This window comes from Acanthochromis polyacanthus, chromosome 6 (genome assembly GCF_021347895.1).
Source record: "Acanthochromis polyacanthus isolate Apoly-LR-REF ecotype Palm Island chromosome 6, KAUST_Apoly_ChrSc, whole genome shotgun sequence".
NCBI classification, from domain to species: domain Eukaryota; kingdom Metazoa; phylum Chordata; class Actinopteri; family Pomacentridae; genus Acanthochromis; species Acanthochromis polyacanthus.
In genome coordinates, this window is record NC_067118.1 from 32821120 (window position 1) to 32841336 (window position 20217).

The 20217-nt window shown below is 39.8% G+C and overlaps 2 protein-coding genes across 2 annotated transcripts; both read left to right on the forward strand.

Annotated features, from left to right (window-relative positions):
• Positions 1-389: 389 nt before the first annotated feature.
• On the forward strand, positions 390-3117 carry LOC110949807 (glucose-induced degradation protein 8-B homolog). The gene is made up of 5 exons (XM_022192051.2): positions 390-506; positions 834-963; positions 1086-1282; positions 1401-1598; positions 2040-3117. The coding sequence occupies exons 2-5, from the start codon at positions 846-848 to the stop codon at positions 2211-2213; spliced, it is 687 nt and encodes a 228-aa protein (XP_022047743.1). The 5' UTR covers positions 390-506; positions 834-845; the 3' UTR covers positions 2214-3117.
• Positions 3118-5125: 2008 nt separating this feature from the next.
• slc17a9b (solute carrier family 17 member 9b) lies at positions 5126-18826 on the forward strand. The gene is given in 14 exon segments (XM_022192049.2): positions 5126-5857; positions 5860-5927; positions 7239-7436; positions 7970-8109; positions 10721-10820; positions 11128-11258; positions 11390-11486; positions 12188-12284; positions 13678-13765; positions 13867-13901; positions 14067-14182; positions 15671-15726; positions 15837-15866; positions 16209-18826. Coding segments are annotated over 14 exon segments (1398 nt in total). The 5' UTR covers positions 5126-5794; the 3' UTR covers positions 16388-18826.
• Positions 18827-20217: the final 1391 nt, after the last annotated feature.

Consider the following 20217-nt stretch of genomic DNA (forward strand, 5'->3'; position numbering starts at 1 on the left):
AATATTAAATCACAAATAAAAATATTTTCCCGTAGAATGTATTCATAAAAAAATGTTTATTCGGTGTTATGTGTGATAGGCCTCTGTAAAAATATAAATTGCAGTTTTTCCGTTTCCTTCAGGTTGTAGCTTTCAGGAAATGTATTCATTTAATAACAAAATTGTGTTGGATTACATTTTTCACCTCTGTCCTCAGGAACCTAGAAGCACAGAATAGAAAATGGCGATAATTTGTAAGGTTCTCAGATAAAAACAAACAAGCAAAAACAGAATATTAGTTTCACACCGTTGATCCGCATATATATTTTAAACAAATAAGCATAAACCTGTGTGATCAGTTCTGAGTTATGCAATGCTTTAAAATGACTGTAGGGGTCAGCAGTTTGTATGCAGCGTGGAGTTTACGGAACCAGAAACAGGCCAAAAAAAGAGAGCGAAGAAGAAGAAGAGGCTCGCCCTCCGTTAGCAAGCTAGCTACTGCTGGGAAGTAGCGACAAAATCTTCAGGTATGGTGACTAAAGCCGCAACTGTATTGTCATAGGGTAGTATATCCCTAGAAATAGTTGAAAAGAAGACTGAAAAGGATTCGTTCCAGATATATGTATCCGAAATAAATACATCTTCAAGCAGAAACAGTCGGCTTCAATGTTGTGGTTTTCATCGAAGGCCCGAACTATTGTTACTTAGAATTTCCGGTGCCATATTGTTGACAAACTGAAGAGCTAACAGTTAACTACCTAAACCGTCAAAGTTATAATGTCATTCAATATTTTTCGCGTCTGAAATGTCATCCTCTAAACTCACTACATAACCATTCTTCCGTACCATTCCAGGATATTCTCATAATGAGTTATGCAGAGAAGCCGGAGGACATAACAAGGGAAGAGTGGATGGATAAACTCAACAATGTCCACATTCAGAGAGCTGATATGAACAGGCTCATTATGAATTATCTGGTGACAGGTAAAGTACCTTTTTTGTCACCGCGTTTGTTTGTAGATGTCTACAAAGATCAAATGTGCAGTGAAGTGTGGTGTTTGAATGTGGAATGAGCAGGATTTCACTATGTTTTTGTTGTTAAACAGAGGGTTTCAAGGAGGCAGCAGAGAAATTCAGGATGGAGTCTGGAATAGAGCCTAGTGTGGACTTGGATTCCCTAGATGAAAGAATTAAGATCAGAGAGATGATCTTAAAGGGACAGATTCAGGATGCTATTGCGCTTATCAACAGTCTGCACCCAGAACTTCTGGATACAAATCGTTACCTCTACTTTCACCTACAGGTAAGTTAAAACGGCGCATACATTCCAGTGTGGCATTTTCTGAAATGCGGCTTTATAATATCATGTCATGCTATGACTGTTGTTTGCACCAATGGCTGTTTGTTCTTGATCTTTGCAGCAGCAGCATCTTATTGAGTTGATTCGTTTGAGGGAGACTGAAGCCGCCCTTGAATTTGCCCAGTCCCAGTTAGCCGAGCAGGGGGAGGAGAGCCGTGAATGTCTGACTGAGATGGAGAGGACGCTGGCACTGCTGGCATTTGACAACCCAGAAGACTCACCTTTTGGAGATTTGCTCAATATGATGCAGAGGCAAAAGGTCAAAGCATATTAGTAAAAATTCACATTTGTTTTTCTTGCACTTAGCACTTTTTGGTCATATCACACATAAAATACCTTCATTTTAAATGATCTTGATGCTTATGAGAAAACCAGATTCACTAAAGGCTATGATAAGTGACAAGTTGAACTACATGCCACCTGTACTTCAGGATCCATTACTTGGGGGAAAAAAATGCTTCTGCAGGTTTAGGGGTCAGTTTTAACTCTGATTTTAATTTAGAACTGATTTGTAGTGGTGGCAAAGTGTCCCTTAAGGGTACCCGACCAATATGACACATTAGGATCAGTTAATTTATCACAAGCAGTTGTACAAAGTCTTCTGCAGTTCTGATACGAGCTTTCCATAGCCTCAGGGGGGAAAAAATGTCTCAAATTTGTTTAACAAAAAGCAATAATCTGTTTGTGGTTTGTTTTTCAGGTATGGAGTGAGGTGAATCAGTGTGTGCTAGACTATGAAAACAGAGAGTCAACACCCAAGCTGGCCAAGCTCCTGAAACTACTGCTGTGGGCTCAAAATGAACTTGACCAAAAGAAAGTGAAGTATCCCAAAATGACAGACCTCAGTAAGGGAACCATCGAAGACCCTAAATAAGGACCCAGAGTGAGAAAAGTATCACAACATTACAAAATGGACACGTTTCGTTTATACCCTATTTATACCCCCCCAACAAACTGACTCATATAGAGTACAACCTTTTCTTTTTTTTGTAAGGGTTGCTTTTTGATACTTTATTAACTCGGTATGTGCAGAACACTCGGTTAATTGCATTTTAAAATGACCTCTCAACGTAAATTAACAAGCCAGATCATTATTTCAGTCGGTATTTTAATTGACATATTTGTTTGCGTAAGATGAGTATGTTTCAGTTACACTAGTTTTTCTGTCTGCTGGCAGGGAAAGTTGTTGGCATAGGAGGGTGTGAATAAAGCCTAAATTAGGCTGTTTTCTGTGTGACCACTTCGAGGGAGCAAAGTTTGATGTTCAGGGAAAATGGTTGGTTCAGAGTGCACTGCTTCAAATAAACATGTTTCTTCCTCACAAAAACATACACATTTCAGCTAGTATGTGGCGGCAATAGCCAAAACAAGATACTTGGGGTAATTTCAAGCTACTGTGACTTTGGAAGTTAATTTCAACTTTAGATACATACTGCATTCTTGCTTGGGATGTTACCAAAACCTGCTGACAGAGACGAGAGCAAAGGAAAGAATGTATGTTATTGTAGCAATTTGGTTGTAAAGGTGCGATTACTGGAATGCTATAAACTTTGCAGCATACTGTGACTGTGCAAGCGCAAATATAGCCTCAGTTTCATAGTATTTTACAATATTGCAGATGATGTGAATGGATAACTCTTATGTCCGCAGAAATGGAGACTCTTTTACAGATGGGTTGTTTACATATATGAAACAACTAGCCCTTTTGCAAAATTAGATGGGTTTTTTTTTTTGCTGGTATATTATTTTGCAATAAAAGTGAATTTTAAAACTGGGAATTTATAAGGGGCTTTGTGTGTTTTGATTATGGAAAGGTAATACTGTTATGACAGTCAAGGTAAAAAAATGGCAAATAGAAATTACAGCTGTATGCTTTTAGGTGACTTGCATGCTTTCATGATGTGTTTTTTAAAATCTTCTCTTAACTTCACAACAACTATCTCACAGCTGTTAGGTTGCAGATTAATATTGTAGACATCACATTTTTGGGTCAGATTACACAATAAACTGTCTAATTACCTAAGCTACTAATAAATAGTTTCACCTAAACCAATTATGAAACAACAACACTCTGAAAGATACACCATGCTGAATGACCGGTAGTGGAAGAGGTTTTCAGTTTATTTAAATTTCAGTGTATTTACTGAAGAACAAGTACCAACATTCAATCTATAAAATACTCCCCGGTGAAAAAAATAGTCTCATGACTGTTTTGCCACTACATATTTAATAACTGTAGTTTACTGATACATGAACACCCAAGTGTCATTTTACTGTTGTAATTAGTTGAGGAAGAGTTCATTTTAACTATTATATGTGAAGCTGTACTGTGCTATGTTTTATAAAACGGTCAGATGTGTAGAAAATGTTAATCTGTGGATACAGCTGGATATTTCTCTGAACTATAGTAGAGTTGGAGTACTCATGAACAGGGGTGTTGCTAGGATTACAAAACACTGGCAGCTTTGCCCAGCCCATAGATCTTGAGAATTAATGCTGATGATGGCACTATTTTCAAGTTCTGTTAGTCATAAGTTATAAATAAGTTAGATGTCTGACACTGTCCTCAAGGCAAAGTAAAAACCTCCCCAATTTCGTTCTATGCTTAGTCCATGTTCCACATTAATATTACGATGATTGCAGGTCAAACTGTATGACTTGAAATATATTGTATTATATAATAAATATCTAATCTGATTATATTTAATGGTAATTTGAATTACCGGCCCTTTAAATAGTCCAGGAGAAAATATCTTGGTTTTGGTGAGGAGAAAAAGTTTACAAATAAAGTCCAATAACACAAATAACTAATAACAATCAGAGTAAATCTGCTAATTAGACATCAAATTAACAAAAATATTATTTAGAGCCAGGGCTAACATTAGGAGATATAAGAGAATTATTATTATATCAAAGGATAGTAACATAAAAACACTTAAATAAATCAAAATCCTCGTATGTGAGAACGTACGAGGCAAATAAAACCTTTATAATTCTGATTATTGTTTGTTTATTATCATGGGTTTTATTTGTATTTATATATCAGGTGTTAGTATAAAAAAACAGTAGGGTGCAGGTATGAGATATGACTGCTGTTGTAGGCAAGAAGTAGAAAAGAACAACAATAACAAAAACATTTTTTGTTATTCATTCATTCATAGTAAACATTAGGAAATATAAGTTAATTATTTTTTGCATATGCAATTATTATGTTTTTATGATTATTATGATTACTATTATGGCTATGATTATTATTACTATTATTATAATGGAGGATAGTATTATAAAAACAATTATCTACTGTCCTCAAAAGTAGCAGTTCCAGTTGTGTGCAGATCTATTTGACTTGTCTAAGGTAAAAACAACAAAACAAACAAACAAAACATTTCAAGTCAAATTCCTTATATGTGAGACCCTGCTTGGCAATTAAACTTCAAATTCTGATTATTGTTCATTATCATGTAGCTATTTTATTTGTATTTATGTATCAGGTGATAGCATCATTAATTTAATGTAGTTTTTTTTTTTTAAATAAAAACGTCTCTACTGCCTTGCTGTTTTTGTGTGCACTTATGACATTTGACTGTTGCCTAACTAATGCCAAAACAAACTACATAAGAATGAAAGTAAACGTACTCTCAATCAGTACTTTTACTTTATAAAAAAAGTAAAAGTACTTTCACGTGAGCGGTAAATGGTAACTCCGATTACATTTACCTCTCGTGTGGGAGTATTCATTTATTTATTTAATTTTAAAGTGTGGTGGTACTTTAATTTGGCAGAGTGGCTATTATATAACGATTTCTTGCTATTTTGAACATCCAGGGGCAGACAGAGCTCCGGCAGCAGCCTCCGAGCCGCTCCGCACATCCCTGCCCCGCATCGGCTCCTCTCCTCGGGCGCCGTCGTCATCCGAACATCCTGGTTACTGGGAGCGACGACGCCGGTTCACCTTGTGTTCAAATCTGCACCGTCATGACCGAGAAGGCCCCGGAGCCAGATGCGGTGGTGGGATGAAAGGGGCCGAGTGAGTACAGCCGAACGGGGTTAAAATCACTTCCTGATTAACCCTCTACCGACCGGCAGGAGGAACTGCGCGGCGGGCTGGAGGAAGAAGAGGAGGAGGAGGAGGAGGAGGTGGAGGCTGGGGAGAAAAACTGACACGTGGATTACTCCTCCTCGGGCATCAGGACAAACAGACTCTCTCGTCTGGCTTCAGGTCCGTACACGGTGAACATCGCTTGTCCTCCTGTAAGGTCCACATTTCCAGGTTTATGGGATCGAAACGTCGAAAACCTACGATGTGATTGCGCGAATACTTTACGAGAGGATTTGTTTGGTTTTTTTTCTCCCCTCCTCTCTCTCTCTCTCTCTCGTTCACTTCTGATCGACTGTTAAAAGAAAGTAAGTAAAATAGCGGTTGAAAAGAGGCTGCCGTCCGTCACCTCGCGTTGAATGGCAGTTATTCAAAAATATGGCAAGAACTATAGTCCAGATTTGGTCTGTCACAAGGAAACCATCCATCGGACAAGATCGGAGTCGCTGGATGTCACAAGAAGTGGCCTGAACACAACAGCAACTGGCCGAGGTAACATTTTCACGTCTCATATTCAACAGGGCTTTCAGTGTTTAACACATTCGTCCCAAAACAGGAAGCGTTTTAGGTCAATATTGTTTCCAGCAACTCTGGTCGACACTTTATCAGAGCCATCTTTGCTGTTGCCTGTCTGAGGAATGACACGTATCATCTGTGGCCTCTCCTCCTGGCTCACTACTTTTAAGATGTAGTTGCAGTGCCACAGGAGCAAATAAAAAGGCAGCAATTCATTCTGACATTTTAAAAAATGTGATGTTTCACTCATTTCCTTTCCATTTAATAACTTGTGTGAACCTTTTTCCCATTAAGTCCCCTGTTGAATGAAGGCACCACAGCTGCCTTATATAAGATTTAAGAGTTTCTATATGTCACATGCTCACACAGCCAGGTCATGTTTGCAAATGAGAACTGGTTCTCAAACATTTTTACCTGGTCAAATAAATTAAACAGCACCTACAGTGAAATGCAAAGTTTCTCAAGGCTGTGCAGTAACAGTAAGATGTTATAAAAGGACAAATTTTAAGAAAAACTCTAGGAAAAAAAGGTCTCAATTGTTGATGTCCGATATTGGCTTTTTTTTTGCCATTAACCGATATGCTGATATTGTCCAACTCTCAATTTCCGATTCCGATATCAACCGATATCGATATATGTGGGCTAGTTAACTAATTGTACATACAGACATATTATCAACTTCACGACACAGTTTGATGATGTCATAATTTGTGCACCAGTAAATGCCAGAAAAATTCAGGCATTATTCTAATGATTTTCATGATGGGCAAAGAAAAACTATGTTGACTGATATTACATTTTTATGCCAATATCGGGTCGATAATATCAGTGGGTCGATATTATCAGACACCCCTAGTTACAGTGTCATAAATAATGAGACAGAGATCTTAAAGTGCAGTGTAGGATGTGCAAGAGTACAGTATGTATGTGCATGTCATTTAGGACACAGATATCACATTAACACTGTTCATCACTCAACTTGCCAATTCACAAAATGTTCTCACGAAGAGGCAGTTAAAGGATGTTCAATATAGGCTCTATTTATTCACACAAGTATACTATAAACTGTGCTTATCTTTGACCTGTTAAACTCTAGTCTACAGTCAACTAAAGTTAAAAACAATTGGTATAACTAGACGATTAATCTGCACTATGACAGTCCAGTGTGCTCTTATATAGATGAGGCGCTGTATTTAAATTTTGCTGACTTTTTTTTGCTGTTGATAAGTCCAAAGTTTGTCCTTAAGCACTGAGGATGTTCACTTGAATTCCCTTCATTCCGTGCAGGCCGGTGGCGAGGGTATGGACGGTGGTGCTGCTGCTCGGGACATGCCTCCTCTACTGCGCCAGGGTGGCAATGCCCATCTGTGCCGTCAGCATGGCCGAGCAGTTCAGCTGGAGCAAGAGGGAGTCCGGCATGGTGCTGGGCAGCTTCTTCTGGGGCTACTGCTTCACCCAAGTGTTCGGAGGCTACGTCAGTGACCGGTGAGAAGCGGTCAAGCTGTAACAAAATGCAGTTCGAGGCAGAATTATCTCTTGCGGACGCCTGCTTTGGTGTCAGAGACGACAGGGCTTGTCCGTTCACACCTGTTTCAGCTTCCTGCCTGCCGTTTGTATCAGATGTAATTTGCATGGCAATTCCTGGCACTGACGCAAACAGCACAGTTGTGTTTGCTCAGCCTGGAGAGGTAGTGTTGTCAATAAAGCTCCATGTTTTCTCTGCATTATTATGGTAACTGTAGACTCCCAGTGTCATCAGTAGGTAAGCTGTGTTTGGGTAATTTTATTTACTCATGTTATGAGGCTAAACTTATGTGTAGACATCATACAGAACATCCACAATGCCCAATTTTACCTTTATTGTCTAAGAAATTTTGTCTATGATTATGTTTTTGTGGTTTTTACTAGTTCTACAAGTTTTCCAGGAAATCAGAGTTGAGCCACCTCTCACTATTAGACGTATATGCAGCTTCCTGTGGAGTTAAAGCTAATCCGAACTGACTGTTGTGTGTCCACAGGGTGGGAGGTGAGAAGGTCCTCCTGCTGTCGGCTGCAGCCTGGGGGTCAATGACAGCCTTCACACCCATCCTGGCCCACTTCTGCTCCCAGCCCATCCTCTCCATGACGCTCGCCCGCTTCCTCATGGGCCTGTTGCAAGGTGAGATCCGTTAGATGTGGAATCCATACCAGGAAAAGACTCTACATGTTTTTTCCAGGTCTTGAAGGAGATAATTATTCGGCCTGTTCAAAACTCAGTGCTTTAGTAACCCCATGGTCCTTTTTTTCTGTTCAGGAGTACCTAACAGGACTGCATCTGTCAATTATTTTAGTAATCGAGTATGGTTGAGATCATTCTGGCGATTAGTAAAGGATTCGGCTTGGATGTTACAGCATCAATAGGGGAAGTGAGTACGCTGTGCAACAGAAATAACCGTCATGACAGAACACAGGTGCATTGTACATATATAGTATATTACACCGGTATTCAACCAAAGCTCAAAGTCATGGGAACCACACATGTATTTAGTTAGTGATGCAAAAATTGCATAAATACGTTTTTAAGTTTGGTCTGTTTAAACTGCTGCTACTGTAGCTAATGGAACACAAATAAGAAAACTGAGTAGTTTATTAGTAATTATTAGAGAGAATATTGAATCAGCGGTATAAAATAGAAATACTAAAGCGTTAAAATTCCCTTATAATTTATTGACTATAGGTCCGGGTCCATACAGGATGAAGTCTGGGTTCGGACTCGGACTGCGATCCACCAGTTAGTGACCTGGGGTCTAGTATATAGTGGATTAAACGAAGCCTCGATTCCGAGAATTTTGCCTCAAGGAATTTTAGTAATCGCATTTCTCAAATAGCTCCAGGAATCATTTCAGCCCTGATTTAATTAGCAAAAGTTCCATCTACTAGTAAATGATACATTAAGTTATCTCATATAGGCTTGTTCCTTTCGACACTGCTGAGGCCTACACTCAAAAGACACAGATGACGGGCGCCCAGATAGCTTAACTGGTTGAGCGGGTGGCGCATGAACAGGGGCGATAGTTCCCGACACAGTGGCCTAAGTTTGATTCCCGCTCACGGCCCTTTACTGGATGTCTTCCCCCCATTCTTTTCCCCACTTTCCTGTCTGTGTCTTCACTAACCTATCAAATAAAGGCCAAAAAATAATTTAAAAAGATACAGATGACAGCTCTGTATCCCATGCGTCAGCGTAGTGTATCCCCTCGACTTAATTTTTTACATTCTTAATTCCTTCACATGCCTCCTTTCCTTGCGTCTTTTTCCCTCCCATCCGAGGAGACACAAGCAGAGAGGAGTCAAGGCGACAGGCATTTAACAAAATGACACATCCTTGGCAACGTCAGTTAAGTGTGACGTATGACACAGTTGCATCATCGGTGGTTTTGTTGCAGCCTGTATTTTATGATCTCTGTTGGATGGGCGCAACAGTGTTTGTACCAGCATACAGTACATTTTCAATTTTAATTTAGTTTGTAAGATGATGAAGAATGTACTGATTCAGTATGGTTTCATTTTTTTAACTTTATACACAGGCGTGCTATGAAGTATGTAAGCGGTGCGACACACAAAAGAGTGCTATACGATAATATAGAATGAATCATGATTTTTCAGTCTGGCTCAGTCCATACTACGGTTGTATGTCATGCCCCTTTCATACTGTCGCAGTTGCTCAAAGGTCTGCTGCAAACCTCGTCTCTCCTTGAGATGCATTTTAAGATTTGAAATATCCTTTAAGAGTTCCATTTCCAAGTCACAGGAGGATGGAGGAGAGAGGAGGCGATGAAGCTCATAGATAGAGAAAACTTGTATGTGGGAGTATACCATTCTAACAGCAGACATTTTAACTTGTCACAGTAGAGAAAGCATTGGTGGAATTAATGTTGTTACAATTCCAGTAAGTGTCCCAATAAGCCATGACAGTCATGAGCAGGAACTCCCTGAAGTGGATTGCAGCAAGCAGTAACAAAATATGGTTTTCCCACATCAAAAGGTCTGCCGCAAAAAGCACCTGAGGTCATAGTGACATATCTTAAATTCCGAGTCGGTTAATATTGTGCGTCATTATTCTTTTGTTCATAATTCAATGTGTTCCATTTGTCACTTTGAGCTGAGCTCTTTCATAAAACCAGTTCCACGAAAAGCCTCTAAAGACTACATGTGATCTGACTTAAGGTCAGAAGTAAAGCTAAAGACATTGTTGTTTTAGCTAAACTTCTGATGCTTGAAATTTGATCACAGCAGGGAATTCCACATCTTTGTCACTTTAACCTGTTACTCATAGTTGTGTGTCTGTTTTGGTAAAAGTATAGTTTCAGCAAAGAGAAAAGGATTGATGGTAATTAAACATATTGAATAATCTCATGACATTTATAGATCTGTTTTAGATGCCAGTGTGAATCACAGCATGCTTTGGTTTCGGCACAGCCATCCTCACGTTGTCATTTATTTGTTTTGAGTACAAGACTGGATTTACTACATAGGTGGCATGTTTTAGGAGTGTTTTTGAATTCATTTGACAGCAAGCTACTGGTTTGGAATTTCAAATACATTAGCACCTGCCATTGTAATAAATGAATACACAAATAATAAATGAATACTTAGATTACCTTAAATGAAAATCTATAGTTTCCTCCCGTATTGTATGATTTGTGTGATATAAAAATCTGCTCCTATTGCCCCTTAAATTCTTCTTGAAATTTCATCGTACAAACAGTGTTTTATCTCTCAATTTTTAGGAGTTCATTACCCTTCCCTTGCCAGTCTGTGCTCTCAAAAGGTGGTGGAAAGTGAACGAGGCTTCCTCATGAGCACCGTGGGTAGTGGCTCCTACCTGGGGTGAGTCAAGTGTTTCGCAATAAACAGGGAACGGTGAGAAAAGGATTCTTGCCAGACAGCTACTGCAGGAGGCTTTTATGTCAGAGCTCTCTATTGTGATCCCTTAATTATTTGTAAAGCCTACCAGTGTTTTGAAATAGAGATTTTATTGTCTACATTCGGATGTATAGGCAGTGTTACCTAACATTCTGACATTTATTTTCAGAGTTTAACTAAAGTTATGTTTGCGAGTAATTTGTCTTCACTATGTTGAAACACAAGGGTGTGTTTATGTGACGTGTGTCTTGTGGTGATCTATTTTTTTCAGTACTCTGGTGATTGGAGGAGCAGGCTCCCTCATGCTGGACATGTACGGCTGGGAGAGTGTTTTCTACGTTTCCGGTCTCCTCTCAGTCCTGTGGGCCTACTGCATGTGGAAATATCTACTCAAAGGAGAAGGCAAGTGCCGCTTTAGCTGTGTCAACAGTATCTATGTCATTTTGTGCTGCTCCCTTGTACCTGCTTATTTGTATACTTGGAGTCAGTGCCCTCTTGTGTGCCAATGAGTCCATGTTCATCTGTGTGTGCAGGGCCTATAATCACCCTGGAGTCACTGGGCAGCGGTGGGGCCCAGTCCAAACTGTCCAAAAGACATTGGTTACGGCTCCTCAAACAACCTGCAGTCTGGTGAGATAACGATAATGCAATGTGTGTGTTTGTGACTGTGAGCAAATGTGCAACCCTCTGAATATGCGTATGTCTGCACTTTGAGCTCCCTGCAGCTCCCCTGTACATGTGCATAACAGATGAATGAGCAGCTTTAATTCAGAGTGCCTTGCAAAACCTGCATCAGGGAAGTTCTGCCATATTTCTGCTGCTGATTTACAACCTTTAATTGCACATGTTTTGCAACCATTCAAATCTGGGCTATTATGGAAATATAAAACATTTAGAATAATAATTCAGAAGGAGAAATGTAGAAATGTATCCCAGTGTTGGCATTTAGAAAATTAGATCTCCAGTGCTGCAGCATTTCTTCCAGTTTTTCCCTACTGCCTGAATATGTATATACAGTACTGTAATGCAACTGATATGCTCCATGTTCACTGACACCAAGAGCCTCTGTGGTTTAATCTGATGTGTCTGGTCTGCCTTGAGCATCTATGATTCAATGATAATCTGCTGGTTTTAAACTTACAATATTACTATGCTGTTGGATGATTTCTACCTAGTAGTGATGAGATTTAGGAGGAAAAACAATGGATGTTTGTTTCAGTGTTCAAAAAAATGGGGCATTCTTTTTGTTAACACAACTGAGAAGTCTTCGGTTTATGTAAATGTAGTTGCAAGGCACGTCCTGTAACTGTCTGTCTTTCTTCCCTGACCAGTGCTGTGATTGTGACGCACCTTTGCACAGCGAGCACCTTTTTCACTCTTCTGTCGTGGCTGCCAACATTCTTTAAAGACACCTACCCTGATGCTAAGGTAACCATGCAACCTTTTCATGCTCCTTTTCATCATACTTTTGACCTCACATGCATAGGAAAATCAGCTAAAGCAAGTTGACAGATAGTTGACAGATGCAACCTGCATGATATTCTGGGATGTCTTTAGTTACCAGCTGTGAGGAAATACCTCAATAACAGGAAAGACAGTCATTTTTCCTTCACAATGCAGGAAGCAGGTGGAAATCAATGCTGTTGAGCTACGTCAAAGCAATTTTAAAGGATTATTTTCACAGAAAAAAAAACATCTGAGTATGCAACTTTGATACACAGATATGAGGACTTTAAGAATCTACAGCCATGTCAGTGACAATGTGAGGCTGTACTTAGGCATAGTGGTGCTTGCAGCTTAATGCTAACACCAGAATGATCATGTTAAGCAGTTATCACATTTACCATATCCATCATATCAGCTTGTTGCTATGCTAACATTCATCAATTAGTAGTTAACATGAAGTATAGCTGAATGTTAATAGTTTTGCAGGAATATGGTCACAAACTAAAGTGTTCAACAAATTAAAATGTTGACCCGAATGGTTAAACTAGAGGAAAAGTCATGTAAAACCAATATCATCTGAATATCATGAACGCCAATAGCAAAATGCGTGCCGATTCACATGGTAGATGTAGAGTATTTCATTGTGCAAATGAGCTTTGACCTGCTGGTGGCATGAGATGAAGAGTTGTGATTAAAGGTTCTATTAGCGCGATCTTTTTCCAATAAAAAAGATGCACAGGCTTTCGGTTCAGGAAGGTTCAGTCAGACGCGCCCAGCGCTGTCCATGATACACACAAATCCAAACGCTCCAGACCAGCATTTCTATTTCCATAAATCCATTTATTCCATGATCAAAACGACAAAAAAGAGAATCTGCTTACCAGCAGCGGCAATCCAAACCGGCCAAAATAGCAAAAAGAACAACGCTTACCTACATCAGCGCCAGCGGTCTTAAACTGTGTGGCTGCCTAGAACAAAAAGCTTGCCGGCCCCGTGCGATCACCCACCTATTTCCAGGTGCTGCAGTCACCTGGACATAATGAGTGGGCGGACACATAGCCACACCAACAACAAAAATAACGATACAAACAAAAGCATTCTATAAGATTGATATTAAATCAGAATAAAAAAGCTTTCTACTTAACTTACTACTAAATCAGATTATACACAGATTACCGATTTGCACAAATTACATAAATTTTGGCTCCAACAGGTTCATTCTTTGGTTGTCATGAATATTGACATTCATAGAGCCACACCGAGACAGATCATTATCAAGCAACAGATACCTAATAGGAAAAGACACTGACAGTTCACATTCCCCACTGTCCTTAGTCAAGTTCATTCACACTTTGAAAATATGTTGTCTGCCCAGGGCTGGGTGTTCAATGTCATTCCTTGGTTGGTGGCCATACCCTCATCCCTGTTCAGCGGCTGCCTGTCAGACCACCTCATCAGTCAAGGTAGGGGACCTGAAGGACACTCATGAAAATTATTTTTAAATATAAAATATGATTGATAAAGCGGCTGTACAAATCCTAATTTCTCCTCTTGATCCTCTCAGGCTTCGATACAGCCTCGGTGAGGAAGTTGATGCAGGTACAATATTTTTCGTTTGACATATTATTCTGTGTTTATGTTACATGTTTAGCCTCATTGTGAATTTTCCTCCTCCCAGTCCACAGTGTATGGATGTCCTCTTTGCGCTAATGAACTACATAGAATTTTGATTTCTGTTTTTGTGTGCATTCATCCCCCTGTTAGTTTTTCTCCATGGGTGTGTCCAGTGTGTTTACCCTTCTTCTGTGTGGCAACACCACCTTCCCCTGGGCTGTAGCATTTGTGTCTGCCACCATGGGTCTCACCACCTTCAGTCACAGGTACCGGCACCCACTATTCCTTCACACTGTATTTCTGACCCTGAAAGACATAAATGTGGTGTTTCTGTTTGTCGGTTTCGTTTTTTGTACACTCCATCTTGGTGATACCATTTAATATTGTAACCTTCATTTTTATTAATATGAGGACAGCATCATGTAGCAGCTTTTCAGACATTAAAGTGCAAAATATCTCACAACTATTTCCAGTCAACGAGTCTGTGTTTTGACAAAAAGTCCCAAATATAACAGGGAAGACATGGCAGGTCCCAGTTTTTATTAGACGTGCAGTTTGTTGCCTGTGAGTCATTACATTTTTGCATTTTACCCACTTAGGGATAATTGCATAAAATAGGGTGTTATTAAGCTTTGTTTGTCATTGTTATTCCAATGAGACTGGATAACTTCCAGAGTAGTTTTTATCAAGTAATACCCAGTTTGTTGTGCAATGTTTTCAAGTGAAGATTAATGTACATACTTTGGGTTGCTAAAGAGCATGCACCCTGTCTTATGGTAATTAAGGAACATGCAGCCAGTGCAGCACTGCGATTACCTTAATAGCAAAAGAATAAACAATTAAAAAAGAATTTATAAAATGGGGAATCGGTTCATTGCCGACTTTGGGCTTTTCATTGGATTTGTTGATAAGAATGTAACATCAGCGGATATGATTTCAACTATGAAGATATGTCCTTTTATCTTATACTTAAATCAGTGCACAGTTGCACAGAAAAAGGGCGGGTGAGCAGCTGTGTGTGAGACGCTTCAAAAGCGAAACTAAACAGTGAAGAAATATGATCACAATTCTGTCTATGAGTTGTGGCCAGGCTAGTCATGACGTGTTTGTTGTTCTGTGTTTTCTGTAGTGTTTTTTCTTGTAGTTTCATTGTGTCATTTTCAAATTGACCTAAATTCTCTTAAAATGTGCATGCAGTATAGTCTATTTTTGAATGTTTTTTTACGCAAGTTTAGTTTTCCCTCAATATGCTTTTTTAAAGTTATGTATTCGGGCAGATTTTATGTAAAAATAATCTGGATATATAATATTTGTGAAACAAATAATTGGTCTCTTGGGTAATATCTTACAACTGGCTTTTACATTAGAATATAGTTTCATTCTTTATTAGTCAAGTACTACAAATTGTGTAAATAACTTTTTTATTGAGGACTGATGTTATTTATTTTATTTTATTTTATTGGTTTTTAAATGAGCTTGCTTCCTAAAGAAATAAGATGCATTATTTTAATTCAGATGTCAGACTTAATAAGTGTAACATGTAGATGCAAGTGTCAAAGATGCAGTCAAAGATAGCAGACTGTAAGGAGAAAACAGGTGTTTCCATGACACAGGCATGGATTTTTAATTATTTTTTCATGGAAGAGACTGTCAGGCTAAGTATTGGCTATACTCTGAGGTAATTTCGGTTGCACAAAGAGTGATTATAGCACCTTATGAGATTAAATGACTAATAACATGTATTTCCTTTACAGCGGTGTCTCTGTAAATGTTCAAGATCTCGCTCCTTCCTGTGCCGGAGCTTTATTCGGTAAGCTTTGAAAAATATATGTTCCACAGAAGATTTCTTTAAAACAACAATGGACATTTTCATTCTTTGATAAATGTTACATCTTTTGTGCGCTTTCATTTATTTTGCAGGTGTTATGAACACATGTGGCGCTTTCTCAGGTGAGTTTCTGTTGATTAAGAAATATCTGCGATGAATCTTTCACCATAGCACTAATAAATGAAATAATTGATTCACTCGTCTGAAAGCAAATCTTATGCGTCAGTCACACTGGCTCTTATGCATGCATATTTCATCAAAGGAGCACAATGAAGTTTGTGTCAGATGAATAATACAGGGAACAGAGGATGACAGTCGGTGGTCCTATGAGGGACGCAGAGAGAACTGTGACTCAATTCATCTGGAAAAAAACTGAACTGTACCCCCACATAAAAGATACTTCATGTGTTATTTGTGTCTTTGTGATATTCTGCTATTAATCATTGCTGTATGTTTCTGTGCAGGGGTCCTAATGGTGTATTTCTCGGGGTATCTCATCGAGGCAACAGGCTCATGGGCGTCTGTGTTTGCCCTTATCACCACAATCAACCTGCTGGGCCTCTGCACCTTCCTGGGCTTTGCTGAGGCCCGCCGGGTCGACATCGACTCTAGTAAAGTCCGCCACCACAACATCCACATCTAAATCATCAGTCATCAGATGGACCAGAATGCTTTTCCCCAAGGGAGACGTGACCTTGGGCAACCGGCAGCTAGGACACTATCCACAGTGGAGTACTATCCAGTGCATAGCAAGCGGTACAAGGATAAAACCTGCAGACAACATCTGGGAAAAGCATGATTTTCTCTGTGTCCGATTGAGGAACTACTGCAACAGCTATTGAAAAGCACACAGCAGAGCCTGCACAATGAAAGGTCTTGTGGAAGCTGCAGCCTTAAATCCTAGAAGAACACAGATGTGCTTGACAATGCTCTGTTAGTTCAGGAAGAACGTGGAGGATAGCTGGGGAGAAAAAAAGTCCACACTACCTCCTGGTCCCAGCTTGTGAAACATGTGAGCACATACTTGTCAGCTGTTACAGACTGTGTTACTTAGGACTAGAAAAGTCACGGAGGTTGTTAGAAAGCCATAGCTCACTGTTTCAGTGCATGTGTGTGTGTTGAAGGAGACGTGAGAGTGATGGATGTGCTCGTCTCAGGAGCTCTCTGACAGCTGTGACAGACCAAGGTGGTGTGTTCTTACCCTGCGGGGATGGGGGAGGCGGTGTGGGTGACGCGGTGAGAGTCCAGCCTCTCATACCTGGAGTCTTTTATTAGTACGCCCCACTCACCCATCACTGAGAGAACTGTCTGAGTGACACCTCATTACCCAGGCACTAATTACTTGGCAGGCACTCTAATGTCCTGTACAATTTACCTTCTGTGGTCCCTGTCTCCATGGTTACAAGCTCATCTTATCATTTCGGAAAGGGGAGGTGAGGAGGAGGGGGTCACAAAGCTTTATGGCAGCGAGGCTTTGACGAAGTGCGCTCTCACTCATTGTTGTCTCAAAGAATATGTTTTTGAGTTAGAAGACCAAAGGTTATTTAACTGATTAACTGTATTTTCTTTCTCTGTGATTGCATGTAATAGAAATACCTCACTTGATTGTTTTTGATTGCCTTTATATTTATATGGCTTAATGAGTTTCAAAAGCTTTTTTATTTCTTTAAGAGACAAAAAATATATTCGGTAGGGTGACAGAAAATCAGATCAGTGTGATGCAGTATGGGAAATGCTAGCAATTATGTTGGAGAGAAACTTGACATCGTCTCGGTGAAAACTTCGCAGGCAACTTTTAGTGTAGAGGGATCCGTCCTTGTTATCGTACCTTTGTTGCCTCGGCACTAAAAAGAAAGTGATGTCAGTTTTTGGAGATCGTCATCTTCTTGTCACGGTGGTAATGGAGGTTGTGTCTCCCTACTGGCTCATTAAGGCTGCCTCCATGTTACACACTGATGTGATGAACGTTGCCGGTCGGGCGAGAGAATTAAAAATAATGTCTTGGATTCAGTGCTGTTAAAGAACTAGAGGTGGTGTGATGATATTAAGGCAAAAGTTTCCAGCTGCGCAGTTCTGGCTGAATGTGGAAGTGATTGTAGCATTTAGATTTGGTGTTCAGAGCACAGTTTTACAATTTCTGTTTCACATTTGGAAGGTGTAATATTCAGTCTAGATGCTTACTTGACATTTGTACCTTTTTTAAATCTATGCATTTATTATTTTGTGCCTGATTTGAGCAATGAAAGAGCTGCGAGATATGCTCATTGTGGTAGCACGGTGTTGATTTTTTATCATATTTGCCTTCTTTCTAAGATTTTTGTTGCTTCTGTGTCCCTTGTTGTTAATATTTACACACAATGGCACATAGGCTTTTGGCTTCCTGGAGGATTTTTGTAGAAACGCGGAAGTGTACACTTTTGTGGGACAGATTTGATTTCTGAAATGCTCATTTCACCTCAGACATCATCAGTTATTACCAAAATGTCGTAATAGGAAAGTAATTAGATTTATTTAAATGTTTGCTCGCTGTCTATCAGAGTAAAGATGTAATTATTCTGTGTAACATTATCAGACTGTTTCTGTGTGACACACAAGCCTATCGTCTGGCAAATGGAATAGTTTATTCTGATAGCTGACCTGAAATCTGATATCACAAATCGTATTTTTTTCCAGAAGACCACTGTAAAAAATGATCAATGTTCTATTTTTTTCTTTGGCTGTTTTTTTTTTTTATTTGGACAAACCAGGTCCACACATTCCTGAAATGCTTGCCCTGCTTCTGCTGATGAGCATTATTTATAACCGCTCCCATCTGTTGTCTCGTTTCTTTTTTCCATTAAGTTGACATCGGAACACGTAGAATATATGATATTATCTGATAAATAGATGCAGTTCTGTTCTCCAACATATTTTACTGTGGGTTTCTAAAAGCCTTCTGACAAACAGTCTTTTGATATCCTGTAAGATATGTAAGATAAAAAAAAATACGTAAATGCAAGAAAATGCAGTATTCTAATGCATTTAAGATATGTTGTATTTAAAAGCTGTTAACTTTGAATAAAATTCTATTTTGTCAACACAGGGAAGTTGTTCCAGTTTGATATTGTATCTGCTTGTATTTTCACTGTAGATCCACAGAGAGGCAGCACAGTATCAGTAATGAGAGAGCACAAGGCGTCTACTACAGATACCTCATCATTTTCTGTCATGTAGATGTGAGGCCTTCTGTGTGGCACCACAATGATCGCTTGAACTTTTCATAAAGATGACTTTTAACTCACATGCACAGACATCACAGGCACCCCAGATGAAAAATCAGGAAGGTCTCCCCATTCCCATCAATCAAACTAAGAACCATTCAGCTGCACTGATTCATCTCAGGATCACAGGTTCTAAGTCCAGGTCTGTCCTGTTCACATCAGCGGCTCACTACAAGTCCAGATCCCAAGTCCGGGCCAGCAGGACGTATGTGGTGGCGCCATATGGCAGGATGCTGTGTGCCATGTTGGCTAGCTGGCACTACCCACGTGTGAATGGCCAGACGCTAGTCAACCCAACCCACTCCTCCTCATGGGACCGAACGGCTCAGGTTGCCATGGTGACTGGTGGCTTGTGGCTGCCGCGTGGCAAATAAAAAGAAAGGGAGGGGGGGTCAGAAGTGAAGGAAAGTAACAAGTCAGATAAAAGTCAGTGGAGTCGGAGTGAGTTGGCCGGAAATTTGGCTTTGGATGTACAGTTCATACAGCGACGGTGTTAAAGAGGTGGTCAGTCACTTATTGGAGTGCTCTCGCTGACAGAAAATGGTGTTGTAAAAGCAGACATAATCATGATGAGTGGCCCACTATTTAATTAGCAGAGATGAAACACTAAGGAGAGAGTAGAGGAGAGGAGAGATAAACCCTCCCCCAACTTGTTGGCTGGTAAGAGTAACCCAGTAAGTGCGGGCCCCATCAGAGAGCCAGAGATACATGTAAATGAAATAGCCCCATTAATTAGTAATTAACATCAAGTTAATGACATTTCACTGTGTCGCCATCTCATCCTATGTCCTTCCTCCATGGTGGAGGGGCTGTCTCTCGGGTCCCTGATCTGAATGCTAATTAGTGCAAAGCTAAACTGCCATATAGAGCTACCTAATAATATAGAGGCCCAGTTTAAGAGTGGTCATTGTGTGGGGAGGATTAATCACTTTGTAGTAATAGATCAGGAGGCTTTATAAGTCTGCCACTCCTTAGAGGATGGTGATATTGAAGGCCATTGACAGGTTTTATGTGCTAATTGCGTTGCGCCTGTTAGCCCAACGTCCTGTTATCCCTCATGACTAAAACTAGTTTTAACAGTTTTTTGTAAAACGCATCCAAGAAATATTCCTGCTAAGCGAGCATAAAATAGTTTCCTGTGTCAGATCTTGTTATTTTAGTGTCTTGCACGGTTTGATTGAGTTTGAACCCAGCGGTGGATACACTCATTTGT

What these genes read in the sequence shown, in the direction of transcription:
- LOC110949807 (XM_022192051.2), top strand. Translation starts at nt 846, where the DNA reads ATGAGTTATGCAGAGAAGCCGGAGGACATAACAAGGGAAGAGTGGATG. An exon ending in TATGAATTATCTGGTGACAG is followed by an intron (nt 964 to 1,085) that starts GTAAAGTACCTT and finishes GTTGTTAAACAG; the next exon opens with AGGGTTTCAAGGAGGCAGCA. An exon ending in ACCTCTACTTTCACCTACAG is followed by an intron (nt 1,283 to 1,400) that starts GTAAGTTAAAAC and finishes TGATCTTTGCAG; the next exon opens with CAGCAGCATCTTATTGAGTT.